At 47.6% G+C, this 20,898-nt stretch overlaps 1 protein-coding gene across 1 annotated transcript in view; it reads left to right on the forward strand.

Moving 5' to 3' along the window:
* Positions 1 to 20,898, forward strand: part of LOC124469918 (putative methyltransferase NSUN7) — a 22,662-nt gene continuing 1,764 nt past the window's right edge. The window contains exons 1-11 of the mRNA XM_047023460.1: positions 1 to 399; positions 1,022 to 1,419; positions 6,469 to 6,527; positions 9,131 to 9,258; positions 9,446 to 9,598; positions 10,395 to 10,578; positions 11,589 to 11,820; positions 11,960 to 12,103; positions 12,222 to 12,323; positions 15,450 to 15,579; positions 16,101 to 16,233. Coding sequence (XP_046879416.1) covers positions 1,086 to 1,419; positions 6,469 to 6,527; positions 9,131 to 9,258; positions 9,446 to 9,598; positions 10,395 to 10,578; positions 11,589 to 11,820; positions 11,960 to 12,103; positions 12,222 to 12,323; positions 15,450 to 15,579; positions 16,101 to 16,233 — 1,599 coding nt within the window. The 5' untranslated portion in view covers positions 1 to 399; positions 1,022 to 1,085. The remainder of the gene's footprint in view (positions 400 to 1,021; positions 1,420 to 6,468; positions 6,528 to 9,130; positions 9,259 to 9,445; positions 9,599 to 10,394; positions 10,579 to 11,588; positions 11,821 to 11,959; positions 12,104 to 12,221; positions 12,324 to 15,449; positions 15,580 to 16,100; positions 16,234 to 20,898) is intronic.

The raw sequence follows: 20,898 nt of genomic DNA on the forward strand, positions 1-20,898 counted from the left end.
ATGGTGATAGAAGCTCCCTCAACCAAGGTGTTCCTCCAATTTGTTTTTGTTATCAAACTCAACTTGTTTGCTCGTCTGTGTGAACATATTGGCAACGGTTGATATGCTTAAGGGTTAGAGATTGGCTAAACATTGTTTGAGCGATTTCAGCTCACATGCAGGTGAAGTCGGGTTGCAAGGTAGCTAACTTAAAGCTACAGTAGAAGGTTAGAGCCACTCAATCACAATGAAACCAGTGTCGTGGTGCTGAAGTTCGCTTGCTTGTTATGTAAAAGTTTTTGTGGACGAATATTTGATGGTAAACGTTTTCGTCTGAAAATAATCATGTAAAATGAGAATGTCTGGCAGCGGATACTGGACTTCGGAAAGAATAAAAAGTCAAGGACGCCTGCCTTTACGGTAAATATTACCGCTTCTGTTGTAGGCTAGCACTAGCTTGCTCAAATCTGTTGCTCTAACTGCTGCATATAGTACAACCAATCCTCCTACTAACATCTACCTGTACTTGTACTGACAGGCATTTCTTTGATAGATTGTCTACCCACTTGTACTACTATCTCAAACAGCGTGGCTTTGATCTGTGTCTGTGATTCTGTTGCTGTCTTTGATTTAAATGTACGCTGCAGGTGAATTAATTTAGCGTCATTATTTATTTAGTAGCTAGTTAAAGTTAGGAAACACTTTTAATTAGCTTCACATTAGGCTAGCTGTTTGAGAATAATCTGTTTTGTCTTGATTGGCTAGCGTAGTTACAGTACCCGCAACATTTCTGTCCGTCATTATACTGGAATTGTGTACATTTCTATGGAAATGTATCAGCTACTGTAGCAAAGGAGAGATTTTTTTTTATTGCTATTTTGTTTAGTCAGATGTCCTGGTTTAATTTTGATACCTGAGACCAAAGTGCAAATCTCTCAGCCATGCAATTCAACCAACTACAGCCTACTGTTATCTTCAATATTTTAACTTCATGAAATTATATAAACTTTCTATCATTTGCTGTTTTTTTATTTTCTTTCAGTTGTTAAGTGGTGAGAGTTTTATTGACAGGAGGCGTGGCGTTTTCAAGGCGTGGACACAAAAAGATGGTTAAACACAGCGCGGGATCCCATCGCTCTTCTGTGTCCAGGACCAGTGGTGGGTCCCAGATCTCTGGCCTCAAAGACCTCACCCTCCTGGATAGAACCAACCAGGAGTCAGAGGAGAACCCAGTCCTTCCCACACCTGTGGAGGGCCAGTGGGGATTCCTAGACAGTGTCTACCTGCTGGCCGCGGCTATTTTCCAGAACACTCACCAGGAGAAGCCAGCGGCCCACCGATTGGTCAGTTTTGGCAAGAAGTCTGGGCTTCCTGTGCCAGGGGCAAAAGATGAAGTGACCCAGCGTAGTGCCTATGAGCTCGCCTTCAATGCACTCAAATGTAAGTGAGCCAAAGTGACACACTTCTCACAGAACACACACAAACTGATGTTGTTGACCTATTATATTATGCTGGTTAAAAGAAGATATGTCTCCTGAGACTCATCTAACACATATAACACAGGAACTTGGATAACCCCCATTTGATACATTTCCAGGGCTTTAAATTGCAACTTCAACCAATTTGATTTCAGAAACAAACAAACCACAATTTAGAAATGAGAATGAACAGCCCGGGGGAAGTTAATTGACAAGTGGAATTGATTCTTGACAGGATGATGGAGGAAAAGCGAAAGACAGAAAAATCCTCGGATGGCCGGGGGGGATTCCGTGCGATGCAAAAAGAAAAAAATCAATTTGACCCATAATCTGCTATCTTTGGAGCCAGGGTCTAAGGCTGGGTGTCCAAACGCACAGGCGTGTGATCAGCTCAGTGGTGATAAGGGGGTGGGGGTTTGGGCTGTCAGCACGGGCTCCGGGATTGAATCGATTTATCTCACTCTTCGTGTGAGAGGTGGGCCTATTCAGCCTATCCTTGTAGTCCTGAATGATTTTGTGCTTCCATACTATCCCCCCTCTGCACCTGGACCAGCCCTGCCTACCTACCTATCCCATAATTATCCTATCTCATTCTAACGTTCTGTTGCCTCAAGGTCCCGGGCTGCTGGGCTGTACTGTTTAAATTGGCAATAAGAGCTGTGACTTAAAAGTGCATAGGTCAAACTTTTAAATAGGTCAGGCTATTTTGGATGGTGTGTAGTAAGGAATATCAAAACGTAATTGGTTCTAAGCCCATATTTAGTCTGTAGTCCCTTGCGGTATATTCCGTAGGTGGGATACCTGCAAATTACTTTGGATAAAAGTGTCATTGGCTAGTTAGATTTTGGTGTATTCGAAATTCTAAACCCATTTCTAACCCCAAGTCCTCACCCTACCTGGCTCGGTCCATTAGGTGAGAAATTAGGTGATCGAAATCTCTTCCATTTCAATCTCATCTTTGTTTACGCTTTATTAGTTTAAACTAACAGTCCCTCAGTATCATCTGAACTGCTGTTATTCCAGTAATCTCTGCCCCTCTTCCAACCTCCTATCCTAGAAAAAGGAGACTCATTTTGAGAGTCAGTTAGTGATGAGATAATGTCCCAGAGAGATGATCATGTCAAGTGAACAATGTGGATTCCAAGCAGAGCACCAGACTGACTCAGGGAGCGCTGCACCATAATCAACTCATACTTCCAGGTGGCACGTTTTTTCGGGTCTTAAATTTGGCCACCCATAATGGAGAAGATCGAGGAAGCCCAGTGTTTGTGTGGCTGCATTCATTACCACAATGAAGGCCTGTTGGCCCAATAGCTCATCTATAGAAATGACTTAATCTTTGCTAGAGTGAAAGGGGGGGTGGATAGCGAGACAAAAGCTATATGCTTATTGATCGAGTATTGTTGAACTGTAATTTAACTTTAGGTAGTTGGTGGTGAATGATTGGAAGATTTGAAATGGCATACCTGTGCATCTAGTGTTAATCTTTCCTAAGCCTCCCACGCACAGGGCTGACCACCACTACAGAAATCAATATGCTAGTGACACACACACACACACTTGCTCCCCGCCGGACTGATCCTTCGCGTGCCGCCTGGGAATGACAATGATACAACATCGAGCTGAGGTCAGTTGTTAACCTCAAAGAAAATGCTTTACCAGCGGAAAAAAAAACGTCTAGTGAAAAATATCAATGAGCTGTAGTATTGATCAGGGGATACAAACCCTTATCAGTTGAGCAGAGCTCCATAACAACCTACACACAGAAGGGCTATGTTATGTCCCATTAATATGCCAGCAGAACCTGACTTGTTGATATGGTCCACCACACCTCAGTCACCCAGCCGTAACACAGGGGAGACCCTGTATCTCTTCGCTTGACTCTGGATGGTGGCTGACGTTTCGTCCCTGTGTGGTATCCTCCCCGTTCTTCATATTGAAATAGCTAGCTATGCTTGGAGTGTGTGTCCAGATGGAAGATTCTGTCAGCTGTGCATGTTCCTCTCACTCTGTTTCCCATGTCACTCTTTTGCATCTTTGCCATTGCTCCCATACCTATCATATGCCTTTCTTCCCCCCCTCTCATTTGGACTACCCTTACCCTTTCTCTCAACCTCTGTAACTCCCCGACCCAACTTTTGCAGCCCACCCCCCCACTCCTCCCCCAACCTTTTACAACATCCTATTGAGTGACTGTAAAGTACTCTCAAGTCCCCAAACTCTTGCTTAATACAAAGCAACTCATGTGTGAATTCAAAGTTTGGCTAAATGCAGCCGACGACCTTGTGAGCAACCTTCCCCTCCATCGCTCCCTCCATCTCTGTCCCTCTGAGAGGGTTTCTGCCTCATTGTCCACAGTAGCCGCCAGCGCTGCCAGACAGACGGCTGTGTCCTTCTATCAGGGGTGTGGAGGAAGAGAGAGAGAGGTAAAGTAGGGTGGATGGAGGGTAGAGAGATACAGAGGGAGGCTACAAAGAGGTTCTGAGGGAGGGAGGGTTTTTGGGAGGGTTTTTGGGAGGGTTGAGGTATGGTGTTTGGGTGGGAGGGTGGATTGAGTGTAGTTTGGGAGGGAGGGAGGCTTGAGGGAGGCACAAAGAGAGAGTGTAGGTCTGTGTATTCAGGGAAGAAACTGCTGGGCTGAGAGGAGGGTGCAGTGATAGAAAGAAAGAATCAGGGCTGAAAGTAAAGAGAGAAAGTTAGGGATGAAGGGAGAGGATGGATAGGGGCCTGTTTAACCAGGGGGAGCTGCTTGTTTCAGGCCACAGGAGGGGAGAACCTGTCTGCCCTGCCCTTGGCATGGCGCTCACTCACCCTGAGAAAGCGTATGCCAGCACAGTACCAGCTAATGGGCCCCAGCTCTACGTAATACATAAGCCATCTTTGTCATCCAATGCAAGGGTGATCATGTGAATAAACTCATCCCAAAGTTCTTGTTGCGTTTGCCCAGGTTTGACCAGATTCATGTGAAGTGGGGTGTACAGATGCAGAACAGAGAGTTGAATGGGATCCGGAGAGAGGCTTTGTTTCAGTGTGGATTTATTTGACCGTGGCCATCAACACTCACCAGGTCATTGTGTTACCTGGATACTCGCCACTGCAAAAGAACCCTTTCAGAACCCCCCACTCCTCCACACACACATCCTCCCCCGACTGATGGTTTTAAGGGTCCATTCCTGAATGTAGTCCTTGGTAATCCTAAAAAAGATCTTTACTCTCTCAGAATTAATGCAAGGATTTTGTGATTAGCAACCCTTTTGACTAATGAAAGGGGTTTTGAAGAGCGCAAAGCAGAGCTGAGAACTGTCGATCCTCACCTGGAGCTTGGAAGAGTCGTTAGTTTTGTGGTTGCTCACAACCCAGCTCAGCAGTGTGTCGGGTATATAATGGCTTCGGCTCTATGAGATTTATAGGTGATTTTTCCTCTGTGTTTTCCCCCGTCTCCTGGGTGTGATAAATGGGGCGACCAGGACAATGACCTCTATGGACCAACGAACCAGGCTTGTCCGTGGCTCTGTTGAGCCTCAGTCTGTGGAGCCGGCCTAGAGCTTATCTTTACCACCTCCTGCTCTATTGGGCGGAACTAGTAAACACTGGTTGAGATATGGCTACTGTAAATTAGCTTAGGGCAAAGCATACAGACGTTTTTGTTTACTCCAAAAAAAGAACACACCTTTTGTGTGTGTGTATGTGAGGCCTATCTGGCCCAAGCTCAACATGCAGTTAACATCCCAGTGTGATTTGTGATGTTGTGATAGGCCGGCAGCAGTGGTGTCTGCCGTTGCCATGGCTCTGCCTTTGGAAGGTCCCAGTCAGGTCGTCAACTCCCAGCGCCAGTTAGAGAAGAGTCATGTGTGTCACTCAGCATTAGAGGACAAGCAGGACGCTGAACACACACACACACACACAAATCCTCCTTTGCTGTGGGATAAAGAGGATTTCTCCAAATGAAGAAAACGCTGTTTAACAAGATTATCTGGAACATTGCCGTGGATTGGGCAATTCTACCGACGATTCCGTTCATAATGTAGGAAAATCACACCACAAACACAGAGGCTTGTCGAAACAGCTGTTCTCTAATCCTAAACAAAATAGAGCGGAGAATGCTGTCGTCTCTCGCCTCGACGGAATCGAAAGGAGAGCCCACAGTTCGGTGTGGAAAGAGCGGGAACAGACTTCCTGTGTGAGAGCCAGAAAGCGGCTTCCTGCGGCCGTGGAGACAGATGCTGCCTTGGTGATATCTCCGCCAGGCCGGCCCAGGGACCAGATGAGACGGAAAACCCATCAGGAGCCCAGAGATGAGGCCTCCAGATAAGGGCAACCTGTTTAGTAGCTACCTATCTAGGCTACAGCCTTTGGATAGATCAGACTAGATAAAAAAAAAAAAAAGATTCTCCGGTTTGTTGTATCATCATGTGTATTAATGCTATCGCTCCAAAGAAAGAAACATCACTGCTGTGTTTGGAATGAATGGATGCCATTGCCAGATGCTACTAGCAGTCTCAGACACAAACATCCTAAATGAATGACTCTAAATGGTTTAAATAGAACCTGATTAACTTGATTAAAAGGAAACAAATGAGCGTTGAATTGGAATTCTTAATCCTGTATAATTGAATTATCATTTCAAATTACCGCCGTATCATTTCTTCTTCTCTGCCTCCAGGAACCTTCACCTCCATTCCAGAAAAGTGTTCCTCATTAGATATGGATTTAGCTTCCTAATCATTTCTACCGCTTGGTTAGGAGGTAATTCTTAGTATCACTATCAGGCAGCCCCCAAATGAACCTGTCTGGACTGGGCCAGGGAGATAATTAGAGATAGAGACGAGATTGGGCCGTTGTGAATCATGATCTATTAGACACAGAATGATTGAAATCTCAATATCCCCTTCTCTTTTCGTCTACTCTCCTCTCACATTACCTCTATACTCACATTTTCTATCCTTAACGCTCCTCTCATGTCATGGTCTGTCCTGTCTCTAAATGTTAGTTTTATATGTCCCTCCCATAGATCAAGAACTGTTGGAGGACATCATGATTGACAGCTGCTTCTACTTCTCTCAGCCAATGGTGAGTAAAAAATGGTTCTTCTCAGAATAATTGGGACGCTTTGTCAAAGTAGGAACACACAGAGCCTTCCAAATTCATTCCCTGCTGTTTTAGACATGCAAACCCCTTTATTCAGTTTCGCTGATAATGATTATTACATTCATACTGAGCTTTCATCAACTCACAGAAAGTCTCTGTGTCTGGGTTCATCCTCCATGAAATGAATCGCTCCCTTCTGAAGCAGCCATAAAGACCGCCTCGCAGCCCGTCCGGGTCTATTTGTTGCTTATCACTTCTTCCCTCAAACAAAACAGACCATTAATTAGTTATGACATCAAAATGCTGTCCAGGCGCCTCCTCAACAGCTCTCCACTCCCCACCACAACCCTTGTCCCAGCTCATCCATGTCCGGGACCTGGGCTGAATGTCATTAGTTCCGCCATAGACGGTTGTAAAAAAAGCCGAAAATTTCCCAGTTCAGCCATGAAACGTCCCGGCTGGTAGATGGTAAAGGGAACACTCCGTTAGTCGTTTAGCCGATGGGGGGGGGGATGGGAGGCAGCTCTGTAAGGGGCCACTGAAGGGGTTGGGGGAAGGGGGGGGCTTGCTCCAGTTAGAACATTTGGTGTCATTTGAAATATGCAAAGTACTTCAATAAGGAACTGGCTTTACACATTACTGTTCCATGGAGCACATGACCAGTCCCTAAAACCAGGAGCAGAGTGTTGTGTTGTGTGTTTAAATACAGTTGTCATGAAGTGTTTTGAGCAGCTGACACACCCACGTGCACACACACACACACGGTGCACACCTACACGCACACACATGGTGCACACATACACACACACCTACTGTACCTGTGTGAGGTGAATTATGACCGTGTCTGAAATGAATGGGTTGCCATGCTTCTCAGTGGCAGGTCGTTATTCTGCACCCCACCGGCAGACACACAATAAAGGCCAGACACAAAGAGACGCTCCTTTAGAACTCCCTCTCGGCCCCTTTTACACCCACCTGCCATCTATAAAGTTCAACCTTGATAGAGAGAGAGAGAAAGAGAGATTGAGAGGAAGAGAGGATCCGGGGGGAATGGAAAGGGTGGTGGGAATAGGGGAGGGCAGGGAAGCAGGGAAGGAGAGCAGAAAGGAGGAGAGATGGAGATGTAGATAGGCCGGCTGTGGTTTGGGTGAGGAGTTGATGCTAACAGAGAAAAAAAGCTGTCTTTCTGGGGCCAAGAAGGAGGAGGAGAGCCTTTGGATATGTACATAGTGCACGTACAGTGTTTACTGAGAGACACAGCAGAGCCCAGCTGACAGTGTTGAATAGGTAACATCTCCACTCATGTGTGATCAAGTCCTCCCTGTCTGGGCTATAACACCCAGTGTGACTAACTAGCCCCCACACCAGGCGGCGTTGACAGCATGCCCAGTTCTAAGTGTCGTGACACCATGTCACAGCGTGCAGACCTTGGGTATCCACGGTGACGTGACGACCTGTTTGCTCTCCGGGCCGCTATCCCTTGGCGGGACGCTGTTGCCAAGCAACGGCAGATGGGGAATTTGTAACTGCCTGCCCCCAGAGGGTTCAACCTTGGTAGAGGGCGCGAGGGAGGGAGAGGAGGAGGAGGGGCTGGACCCAACACCTGTCCCCGATATCGACCTTTCCAAAACAACAGATTAAAAACCTACCGAGTGAATTACGAGCGCTCGGCTAATTTGTTAGCGTGCACGTTAGCCTAGCGTAGCCCTGGCACAGCCGACTAGTGTAGCATATTAGCTTCTCGCCCCATTAGCCCAGCGGCGACACTGCGGCAATCTGTTGCTGCCGAGCAACACCATCTGCCTCCAAAGCCTCTCACCCAGAGGGAGGCAGAGGGAGATAAAGAGAGACGGAGAGAGGTAGAGGCAGTGGAGAGGTGGAGCGTGAAAGAAAGAGGGAGTGAGGGAGTGTGGCCTCCTCCTGTGTTTAATTAAGAGGCTGGAGCCAGGTCATAGCAGGATATCCCATTGCTGTGTGCCTGAGTACAGGTGGGCGAGTGCAGCAGTGTGTTAGTTCAGGAGGGTTTTGTGTGTGAGTGCTGGGTTGTGTGTGTGTGTGTGTGTGTCAGGCTCACTGGCAGGCCTGCTCTGTCTCTAAGCTGCAGTTGGGCTAGAGAGCTTGATGCCTTTATCCATCCTCACTATCCTAGACCATCCAGGTGTGTCAGTTCTATCTATCCTATTTCTACGCAGCGTTTTCTCTCTCGAGTCAGGGGACAATTGACCTCCCATCCTATTTCTGTGCTGTGTGCCTTGATTCAGGCAATTTCAGCTTTTGACTGTTCCCAGAAAGAAAGTAAACCGATGAAGTGTGTCAGTTCTATCTATCCTGTCCTATATCTAGTTTCTCTGGAGCTGATGGCGAGTAGAGAATCTATTTATCTTTTCGTCCACCGCTCTAGTTCCATCCATCTTATCTCTTGCCATGTGTTCCTTTTTAGCTGACGGCCAGTGCTATCGATCCTATATCTCCATGCTCCCTGTCCCTCTGTCTTACTGATGGACCGCAGGCTCTATCTCTCTTTTCTATCTCTCCTGTCCAATCTATGCTTCCTATCTCTCCGTCCGATGCATGTCTGTGTCCAGCCGGACGACCAGATGAGCCTGGTGGCCGTGATGCTCTACGACTTCCAGGACAGGAAGTTCTTCCCGCGGGAGTGCCCGGGGGAGGAGTTTATACAGGAAGTTCGAGACACAGAGAGCTGTCTTCTCAGGTACAACAGGAGGGAGAAGAGCAGGGAAGTGGTGTGTGTTGACGTGCACCTCACTTTCTAATACTGTGATATGATATTGTCTCCTCAATAGGTCCTGTGTCTGTTGATGTATACGTCGCTTTCGTAATTAGTTTGTGATGTAACGTTGTCTCCTTAATGGGTCCTGTGTGTGTGTGTGTGTGTTGAGGTTCAAGACCAAGCTGGCAGCCTCCCTGGCACGGTGCAGGATCAAGCACGACCTGCTGACCATCGACTGCATCCTGCCTGAGAACGTGAGGAGGAAGCAGCAGAGAGCCAGCAGCCTGCCCCTCTACGCCTGGGTCAACACACTCAGGAGCAGGTCAGGGCACTCCCTCACACACAGCAGCCGTGCGCACACACACACACACACACCCACACACACACACACACACACACATAGATACACACACAAAGTACATGTGCTAACTATGTGCTCACACAGAGGCAGTTCTGGTACGTACGCACACACACAAAGTACATGTTCTGTATGTGTAAATGTTCACACACAAACAGTACGTATGTACACTCACCCACATGGATAGAGACAAATGGTACATGGATGTATACTGCACACACACACACACACACACAAACACACACACACACACACACACACACACACACACACACACACACTGGTCAGGCAGGGGGGTTGTCCAGTGGTTTATGGTCCAGGTGGCCTGCTGACATCCCATTAAACCACAGACCGTGTATGAGTGAGGTGAGTGGGCACGTTGTGTGTGTGTATGTATGTGTGTGTGTGTGTGTGTACAGACAGCCTGATTCACTAGAGTGTAAATCCCACTGCGTTGGACAGATCCAATCAGCAACAACCCTCAGCAAGGTCTGGGACTGTGGAGGTCACCTGTGGGGTTGGCACAGTGGGTGTGTGTGTGTGTGTTTTGCTCTTGACTGACTACCTTTCAAGCCCACTAAATATTGTAACATGTCATTGTTACGCAGTGGTAGTAGACAGAGGCCTCAGTAAAGGTTATAGAAAACGGTTTTACATGATAAACCAAGACACACACTCCAGTGTAACGAGTGCATTTGTTCTTTCCTTCCACCTCCGCCCCTCCCGCCCCGCCCGCCCGCCCGCCCCCTCCCCTGGTCAGCCTTGACGAGGTGTGCAGGGTCCTGAAGCAAGAGGGCTTCTCCCAGGTGACTTCCGTCAGGCAGCTGGAGGGGCAGACCTTCTGCCGGGACCCCCACTGCGACGACATGCTGGTGTTCCCTGCCCCGGTTAAAGCTGACCTGTACCGCACCAGGCTGCTCAGCCAATACAAGCTCATCATCCAGGTACTACAGGAAGCAGGGAGAACAGAGAAGCCTCTGATACAACATTTCCCAGCGGTCCTCTGTTCATGTCGGCTCGCGCTCTTTAAATTAACGAGAACACAGCACAATGGGTTATTTGCTCATTTTATGTGCCTCTAAAATATCTTTGCTCGTTCAAAAAGCGTTTCTGAAACCGACAAATGGACGAATAAATCCGAAAAACACATCATCTTCTGAAAAAACCCTTGAGTTCATCTGTAACACCCTCCTGTTTCTGTGCAACAGAGGAGCTCCTGCTATTTCATTTCACTCCCGTAAACTCCACACGCGACACTAGCACGCCAGCTTGTGAAATCTGATTACGTAGCCAAATTCAATTAAGCATTCAATACCACTGCTAAAATTAATCACTTCTTCTCTCCCCCTCGCACATTCTCTCTCTTCCTCTCCCTCGCCCCCTCCGCTCTAAATGCCCTTGCTCTTTTCTTCTTTCCCCCTCATTTTCCTCTGCAAACACGGTGATATGGATAGTGAGTAGAGAGTGCTGTGAGTGTGGTCTGAGAGGTTGTGCTACGTTCAGCACTATCTCTGGAGAGAGGTTACGTTGATTGAAGGACATCTCCATAGTAATCTGATTGCACTGGCTGCCAATTCTCTCTCTCATCTCGCTCTCTCTATTTCTCTCTCTTTCTCGCTCTCTCCTTCCACTCTGTTTCTATCCCCTCCTCACCACACACCCCTCCTGTTTGTAAGCCACCTCTCTTCCCGTCTAAACCACCAAGTCTCTCTCTACACTGTCTCTCTTTCTCTCCTCTCTCTCCTCTCTCTCCTCTCTCTCTCTCTCTCTCTCTCTCTCTCTCTCTCTCTCTCTCTCTCTACACTGTCTGTCTGTCTGTCTGTCTGTCTGTCCCGTCCGTCCATCTGTGTCTGTCACAGGCACCGTGTGTCTGTTGTTGGTCCTTCTCCACGTCTGTTCTCGGGCATGTCCGTAGTCTCGTCTAAGTAGTCCTGTTCCCGTGTGTGCGTGTCAGGACAAGTCGTGCTGTGTGGGCCCCTACGTGGTGCGGCCCCTGTTGGCCCCCGAGGGGGACGTCCTGGTGGCGGGCTGCTCGTCGGGCCTCACCGTGGCCCACACCGCCTCCCTGCTGGGCCCTAGCCACGCCCCCCGCAGCAGCAAGTCCAGAGTGTCCGTCTGCGTGGGCGAGCGCCCCCCCGAGCAGAGGGAGGAGCTACAGGAGACGCTCGCCAACGTGGGCTGCAAGAGTACGTGAGACACGTCTGTGTGCGGCTCCCAAGTGTGTGTGCCTGTGTGTCGGTGTGTGTCCCGTGTGTGTGTCCCATGTTGTATGTGTTTATGGGAGGGAAGGTATGCTTTTGATCCTGTGCGTGCGTCCCTCCCCAGATGTGAAGCTGATCCCGGAGAGCTTCCTGTCTGTGGAGCCGGCTGATCCCAGGCTCCAGAGGGTCCGGCTCATCCTGCTGTTCCCCCAGTGCTCTGTGTCTGCGCTCAGCAACCCTGTAGACTTCATACTGCAGGAGAATGGAGGTACCAGCCTGTAAACACACACACACACACCGAGCCAGAACACCGAAACCTTAATGAAAGGAACCCTATGCTGATTCAAGGTAATGTGTGTCTCTGCCCCCCTCCCCCTCCCTGCTAGACACAGACCTACTCCAAGACCTATCCCAGGGGGCCATAGCCCAGACTAAGCTGGATGCACTGGTGGCACAACAGAAGAAGAGCATCGATCATGCCCTGAAGTGTGAGTGTGTGACCCGACCCAGACACACGTGCAAGCATGCGCTGCTGCAGACACACACGCTGGTGCAGACACACACACACACTTCCTAATTATCAGACCAGAGGCCCAGGTTTTCCTGTGAGAGCACCTCAGTGTTAATTAGGTATTCTAATATTCCCCTGCTGGGGTCCACCATAATGATCCTGGCAAGAGCCAACACACACACAAACACACAGGGGCACAGGTGTGTGAACATTTGTACAGGTATTATTGTGACATTCAACATAATTCTGTGTTTAGTCAGGGTTATGTCAATATCTGTTGAGAGAGTGCGTGCGCGAGCCTAGTCTCTCTAATAACACCACCATTGATTGTGCCCTGAAGCAGTTTTGCCACCGTAGATGGTTTCTAACAGGGCCGTTAATTAAACGGCAGGTGAAAATCGACCTCACTGCCCGGCCCTGAGTGGGTGCAGGGGAATGTGTAGTTCTGCCGTAGGCCCACAGGTGATGAACAGCTGGGTCTGTACACACACACACACACACACACACATCCCACAGGCTTCAGACTGCACAATGTGGAGGAAACCACAATACGTTGCACGCAAAGGGTGCCAAGGGGACCTGAATTTAAAGAAGCTGCATAGTTGGTATCATGTGGACCAATGGGAAATGAGGTTTGCAACTATATGATGACATCACTATAAAAAGTGTGGTGTATATACAGTGCCCTCCAAAAGTATTGGAACAGTGAGGCCAATTCCTTTATTTTTGCTGTAGACTGAAAACATTTGGGCTTGACATCAAACGATGAATGTGAAACCAGAGATCAACGTTTCAGCTTTTATTTCCAGGTATTTACATCAGGATCTGATGCACAAATTAGAAAATATCACCTTTTTGTTCGAACCCACCCATTTGTCACGTGAGCAAAAGTATTGGAACATATGACTGACAGGTGTGTTTTGTTGCCCAGGTGTGTCCTATTACATACATTATTCAATCAATAAATACCACTGAATGTCTACACTCAGGTTCAGATTGGGTAAGATAGGTTTTGTCTATGCAGACTGTATTCAGAGGTGAAAACAACATGAAAACCGGAGCGCTGTCTTTGGGTGAAAAACAAGCAATTGTGAGTCTTAGAGAAGATGGAAAATCAATCAGAGCCATTGCAGAAACATTGGCCATAGCCAGTACAACCATTTGGAATGTCCTGAAGAAGAAGAAAACTACTGGTGTACTAAGTAACAGACGTCGAACAGGTAGACCAAGGAAAACATCAGCAGTTGATGACAGAAACATTGTGAGAGCTGTAAAGAAAGACCCTAAAACAACTGTTAGTGAGATCAGCAACAACCTCCAGATGGCAGGAGTGAAGGTATCACTATCTACTGTTCGCAGAAGACTTCATGAACAAAAGTACAAGGGCTACACCAGAAGATGCAAACCACTCATTAGCAAGAAGAATAGGAAGGCCAGGCTGGAATTTGCCAAAAAGTACAGAGATGAACCTCAAAAATTCTGGGACAAAGTTTTATGGACTGATGAGACAAAGATTAACTTTTACCAAAGTGATGGAAAGGCTAAAGTTTGGAGAAAGAAAGGAACTGCTCATGATCCCAAACACACAAGCTCATCTGTGAAACACGGTGGAGGTAATGTCATGGCTTGGGCTTGCATGGCTTCTTCTAGGACGGGCTCATTAATCTTCATTGAGGATGTAACACATGATGGCAGCAGCAAAATGAACTCGGAAGTCTACAGAAACATTTTGTCTGCCAATTTAAGGAAAGATGCAACCAAACTGATTGGCAGAGCCTTCATCATGCAGCAAGATAACGACCCAAAACACACTGCCAAAACAACAAAGGAGTTCATCAGGGGCAAGAAATGGAAGGTATTAGACTGGCCAAGTCAATCTCCAGACTTAAACCCTATAGAGCATGCATTTTACCTGCTTAAGAGGAGACTGAAGGGAGGAACCCCACAAAACAAACAACAACTGAAAGAGGCTGCAGTGAAAGCCTGGGAAAGCATCAAAAAGGAAGAATGCAAAAGTTTGGTGACGTCAATTGCTGCAGTTATTGAAAGCAAAGGATTTGCAACTAAATATTAAGTCTTATTCACTTAAATATGTTTTAAGTATATCTGTTCCAATACTTTTGCTCACATGACAAATGGGTGGATTCAAACAAAATGTGATATTTTCTTAGTTGTGCATCAGATCCTGATGTAAATACCTGGAAATAAAAGCTGAAACGTTGATCTCTGGTCTCACGTTCATTATTTGATGTCAAGCCCAAATGTTTTCAGTCTACAGCAAAAATAAAGGAATTCGCCTCACTGTTCCAATACTTTTGGAGGGCACTGTATACAAATTAGGCATCCATTATACAGCAATATAATACATAATAGAAGTAATATAAATGTATAGTTAGCGTTGTCAGAAGAGAAAATTACATACACACAACTGCTATAACCACCTGCAGGGTATTTAAAGCTAGGAAGACTCGTACAACAACTACAAACTGGATAAGACGTCAGTCTTATATTACTGCAACACTCCAACCGTCAAGGTCTTCGTCAGGCTTAGCCTTGGATGAAAACCTTGCAGTAAATGAAAGTGTGCTCCAGTAAACTGAGCTTAACTTCTACAGTATGTAACCCTGTCAGCTCTGAGGTAATGGCTCATGCCTGGTTGTAATTGGTCGGAAATAAATGAAAGCTATAGATATAGGCACTGTGTAAACAACAGATGAATGACTGTTTGAACAGCTTGACACAGCTGTACTATGAGCAGCACAAGCTACATGAAACAGACAATGTTTCACACCAACATTGTTCAAAGAATGGAATATTTTAAGAACTTTTGGGTTGGAAAACCCTTTGGTGAGAATTTCTCTTTGAAGAATAGAAAAGAAAGGAACCAAAAATCATATTTATGCAGTGTGCTGTGAAATCAGAAGAAATAACAATTTAGGACTTACATTTCTCTTTGCTTATGTCAAGCTCAGATTTAATTAGACTCAAAAATGGACGTTCCTTTGTGGGTGTTTTTGTTTCTATAAAGGCACCGTTTCATTGTTGTGTATGTTTATGTCAAGACAGAATGTACAGTATATATTCATGGTGTGTGTGTGTGCAGTCTCTAAGGTGCAGGTGGTGGTATATTCCACCTGCTCCTCCTACCCAGAGGAGAACGAGGGAGTGTTAGCGAGAGCTCTGGAGCAGAACAGGCCATCACCAGACCAGGAGCTGAAAGAACAGCCCTTCAGGTTAAACACACACACAGTCTGTCTCTTTTTCGACTCTTTCTACCTGCTTTTCTTTCTTCGAGTTTCCTCTGTCTTTTCCTCCCCTCGGGCTGAAGAAAAGCCAACACGTCCAGTTAAAGATCACTCAGCCACTGACTGAAGCAGGAAACTAAATATTTCCTCAGACAATAGTCCATGTACTGTACATACCTAATGTCCTGTCTTGACGTGGACGTCCGAAGTTTGACAGTTTTCTACAGTTGATGTGGACTTGAATCCACACAGCTTTCCTTTTACATTTACCCGGCCGTCTACCAGGCCAAGATTGCCCCAGGCTTCTGGGAATGAAACAGGCTTTCACATCATTGGTATGGATGGCTTTTGCTTCGCCTCTTTCTCTGAGGAGATATATATTTACTCTGTGTTTTGTGTTCCCCCCCCCACCTCCCGTGTGTGTGTGTGTTTGTGATGTGCATGAGTACTGCATGTTTCTGGGTATTTACACACTGTGTGTGTGTGTGTGTGTGCGTGCGTGCATTCAGGCCCGACTCCTCCCTGCTCGTGTCTGCTCTCCGTGGCGAGGCGGGGGGGGAGTGGGCTGCAGATGGACCCTTCTTCCGACTGGAGCCCTCGGAGCACAGTAACGGCTGTTTCCTGGCTGTGCTCACCAGAGAGGTGAGCCACACACACACACACACACACGGTGCACCTTGCTGCAGTGCACACAATAGCTGTAATTGCATCTCATGCCACACATTTGGAGTTACTGCATACATCAGAACATCAGCTCCCTCTGAAGACACTGCTAGAGAGGGAAGCCCATAGGCTCAGCATCAGCTCTCTCTCCAGCGTGAGGTGAGGAACTCATTTACATGCATCACATCCCTTCCCAGGTCTCCAGCAGGGGACCTGGGAAGGGAACTGTCCTTGTTTGTCCTCACTGGGTTGGGTCGTAGCACCCTGTAAGATCTAGTTGTGTTCTATGCCAGGCATGGACTGCACCGCTGGGAGAACCATATTTAGCTCAGAGAGAACATCCCCCAAATCCCCAGCTTGCATTGCAGTGTGTGGGTCTCTGTATGTCGCTCCAGGGCTCCAGGGCTTTCTCCAGAGAAAGAGCTGAGGCTCAGTGTAAGTGCTGGATCAGACCGGAGGGGGTTATCCAAGCACCAGGATGACCCAGGCCTCACACAACACCCCAGGCTCTGTGTTTGGCTGACTGAGTTTGTTTTTCCTACTTGATGTGGTCAACGTTCAAAGTGTCACGAAAAGAAAGGCTCTTGTGGGTTCTGGCTCCCTGGGTGAAGGGGGGGTGGGGGGGCTGGGCGTGCCGCCTCCTGTGATACTCTGAGCTGTGCACATCCACCAGATAATCCCTCGTTTACCGTCTGCAAGTAACTCCCCCGTACCCCTCCTCCCCCACCCATCCTTCACACACTCCACTTTCATCTGGTCCCCGAAATAACCCTACGCTGAGCAAGAGGGGAGGGAGGGAGAGTGTGAGAGAGGAGAGGGGGAATGGAAAGTGAAAATGGGAGAGAGACAGATAAGGAAGAAACACGAGGGAGAACAGAGGGAGGGAGGGAGACGGAAAGGTAGAAAGAATATCTCAGGACGGAGAAAGAAATCGGTGCGTTTCTGTGAGACGGACGCTATGGAGGGTTATTAGAGCTCTGTCAGAGGAGCCGGAGCGGCTGGCTGCCTGACAGGAACATACACAGGGAGTTAAGAGCGTGCCTGTCAGCCCCTGTAACCGGGTGCAAGAGCTGGGGTGAGCACACAGGCTGTACACAGCACGGTGGGTGATTGGAGATGTTTGCCAGTGGAGAGGGGAGGTAGTACAGTGGGGTAGAGGAGGAGAGGGAAGGAGGTGAGGTGAGAAGAGGAGAAAGGAGCGACGAGGGGAGGAAAGTATCGAAAAATGGGGCAAAATGGATGCCAAGGGAGGGAGAACGGTGGGTAGAGGACATTAGAGAAGTAGAAAAAGAAAGAAGGGAAGGGGGGAGAACAGAGAGTGGATGGTAAGGGGAGAAAAAGAGAAGGGAAAAGAATGTAGGGCTGAGGAGAGATGAAGGGGGGGGGGGGTGACGGAGCAGGGTGCGTGAGAGGAGGGGAGAAAAGAGTTGGAATGAGAGGGGAGGGGGTGAGGAGGCGAGGAGCAGCCGCGAGGAAAGTGGAGAGGATGAGGTGAAATGGGAGGGTGGAAATGGGAGGATGAGTGAAAGGCAACCGTTGGAGTGTTGACAAGGTGAGCTCCGGGAATAAGGAAATAGCAGAGCTGCAGCTGGGATCAGGTGAAAATGAACAGGGATGGCGACAGGTGCTAGGGCAGACAGAGATAGGCTATGAAAGAGTGCGAGGAAGGGAAAGGGAGAGTCGTAGAAGGGAGACAGGTTAGGGAGATCAGAAGTGTCTGGTCACAGACAGAGGAACAAGGCCTTTTTCTTGCCTCCTGAGGAAACAAAACAAAGCACAGAACGAAGGAGAGAGAGATCAGAAGGTGAAAAGATCAGTGTCTGGGTCATGGAGACAGGCATGTTCAGCCTTGGAGGTTTAGATGGAGGGATGGGAAGAAGGAGGATATCTGAAGGAGGGAGAGAGGGGGGAAGGTAAGATCAGAGGAGTCAGACAGGCCCAAGAGTAGGTCCCAGATTCACACTCCAGGAAAGGAGAAGAAGAGAGAGGAAGAGCAAAGAGAAGCTCCTTCCAATGTTCTCTCTCTCTCTCTCTCTCTCTCTCTCTCTCTCTCTCTCTGGCTTTATGTGAAGTCCACAGTAGGAGGGGTTCTTTCTACCTGTGGGAGGAGAGACCGAGTGAGTTCTGAGTTAACGTGTCATAGATCACAGAGGACATACCTCTGTAGGGAACACGCACACTCACTCACTTAGGGGACTTATGGCAGGCTCTGTCAGTTAACCTAAATAGTAGGGGTGGGAATATTTATATTGCTTAACTTATATCAGTTAAATGCATTATCAATTGGTTTGGGCGAGATTTGAACCAGGGGTAGTGTGTTTGACAGCAGACTCAATGGTATACATGCTTACCTACTGAGCCACAGAGGGCTCCTGCAAAGTTTCTTTCAACAAGACATTTTAAATGCCTTATGACATTCCTAAATGCCTAAGGACAACATACGTTATGTTTCTGCTAATGCCAAGTTATAAAATAGAATACTCTTCCTTCTAATCATACTTACAAAACAAGTGAAAGTTTGCTGAAGGATTTCTAAGAACTCGTGACGATAAGTAGACTTTTCTTGTATAGACTTATTTATTTCTGCAACAAGGTTCAATATTAAACAGAAATGTACAGCTTACTGTTTATTAGGGGTGGGAACCTCACGATTAGATTAGCTCTGGGTGGGTGTTAAGTGAGGCATCTACCATGGCAGCTTAAGCTGTGCTTGACTAGGCTGTAGATGCTAAGTGGGCTGCAGTGGGAATTAGGGTAGGGTCGGTACATCAAAGAGCATGGCTGGATGGATGAAAGGATGATGGCTGGATGGATGGTTCACCATACAGCTACCTCATTTGCTGCCTACTGTAGCTTGCTGGACGTCTAGCTACACTGATGTCTGACTGGCTTGCTTACATAAACTCCTTACAGCTCTTCAATGTCTCGAAAATCCCCTGTATGTTTTTGTGTTTACGACACGCCGCCTCTTATGAAAATCAGATCTCCAGTTTACGACGCACAAGATTATGAAGCTATTCTCACCCTTCAGGGTGCGACCAAGTCCTCTTCCCGTTCCCTGGCATCTGGCGTCTCCAGGCCATCCATCACGTTTATACCTCCACCGACAAGGATGAAAAGATCATCAAACCGCCATCATCGCGCTCCAAACAGGCGGCTTCCCTACCTGCAATAAAGTCGGCTAATCAAACGTTATTGTGGCACTTCGAAAAGCCTCATAAAGAATTGCAATTAGATAAGTGTGAAAAAGCAATCTCTGTGGGAGTGGGCGTTGTTTTGGGCCCAGTAAAATGCTTTTATTAACGGGTTCTCCATGCAAGAACAACCTGGGACAATAAACAAGTGCTTATTCGATGTGGAGAGACTGGTCCTGCCTGTAGCAGGACAGAACAGAACACATGTGTGCTCGTCACTGATCCCTACTGGATGGTTAGGTCCTGCCTAAACAAGATCTCCATAAAAAAGGTCCTTCTTCCAGTCTGACTTTCTGCTTGACTGCTGAAGTGAAATGTCCCTGAAGCTAAGCAGGAGAGGGTGCTGCAGGTTTAGGTGTCAAGCTGTTACTCTGTAACATTGTCGAGGAGAGTACCTTTGCCGAGAGAGAGAGAGAGAGAGAGAAAGACAGAGAGAGAGAGAGAGAGAGAGAGAGAGAGAGAGAGAGAGAGAGAGAGATAGAGAGAGAGAGAGATAGAAAGAGAGAGAGAGGAAGATTCAGAGACGGGTGCAGACAGTGAAAGGTGAAGTGAGACACAGGGAGACAAAAAGCCTCTTGGTGAGTGAGGTAGATTCAGATCTGTCCAAGAAACTGTAAGAGATGTAAATGATGGTGGGCAACTTGTGCTTCAGGTCCTTTACAACAAGCTCAGCTGAGTGTGCAGGCCAGGGAACGACAGATTTAAGAGGGTTGAAAACTTGCGAGGAGAGGATGTAAGATTTAAAGGGGTGAAAGAAGCAGGGAGGGAGGGGAGGAGCAGAGAAGGGAAGAGTTGCTGATGAATTATTCAGCGCCCCCTGTCTGCGTGAGTTAGCATCAACACATTCAGGGCAACCCCCACAAGACTGCTCTCTCTGCCCCCCCCTTCTCTTTCACACACATGCACACCTCTATGAGGGTGTGCGTTTGTGTGTGTGAATAATTCAGCCTCGGCAGGCTGTTGTGTGGGCTAGTGCTGAGCCAGCAGGTGACCCTGCAACCAGCAGAAAGGACATGGTGCCTCGCTCTCTCGCTCTCACTCACTCTCTCTCTCTCTCTCTCTCTCTATCTCTCTCTCTCTCTCTCTCTCTCTCTCTCTCTCTCTCTCTGTCTCTCCTGCTGCTGGCACCATAAGGTTTACTGTTCTCAACAGTACTGTACACACCTTGTACTGTAGTACATGCACCCTCTTTGTGGGTGCATGTACTACATGCTATATGCTATTTTATATCTATACACCTGCCTACGTTCTGGTTATGACTAGACAGCGTTCATTCGGCCTACTGCCTTTCCAAAATATCCTTCAGGAGGCTGGTGCCTCAACCTTCTCTATCCTGCATTCCTGACAGCAACAAGACAGGTTGATTGCATTTTGGGCTTTTTGGCACTATTCAAACTCCAAAAAGATTTCCTCTCTGTACCCTGGGGTAATCTTTGATCTAAAGATAATT

The sequence above is a fragment of the Hypomesus transpacificus genome, chromosome 1 (genome assembly GCF_021917145.1).
Source record: "Hypomesus transpacificus isolate Combined female chromosome 1, fHypTra1, whole genome shotgun sequence".
NCBI lineage: Eukaryota > Metazoa > Chordata > Actinopteri > Osmeriformes > Osmeridae > Hypomesus > Hypomesus transpacificus.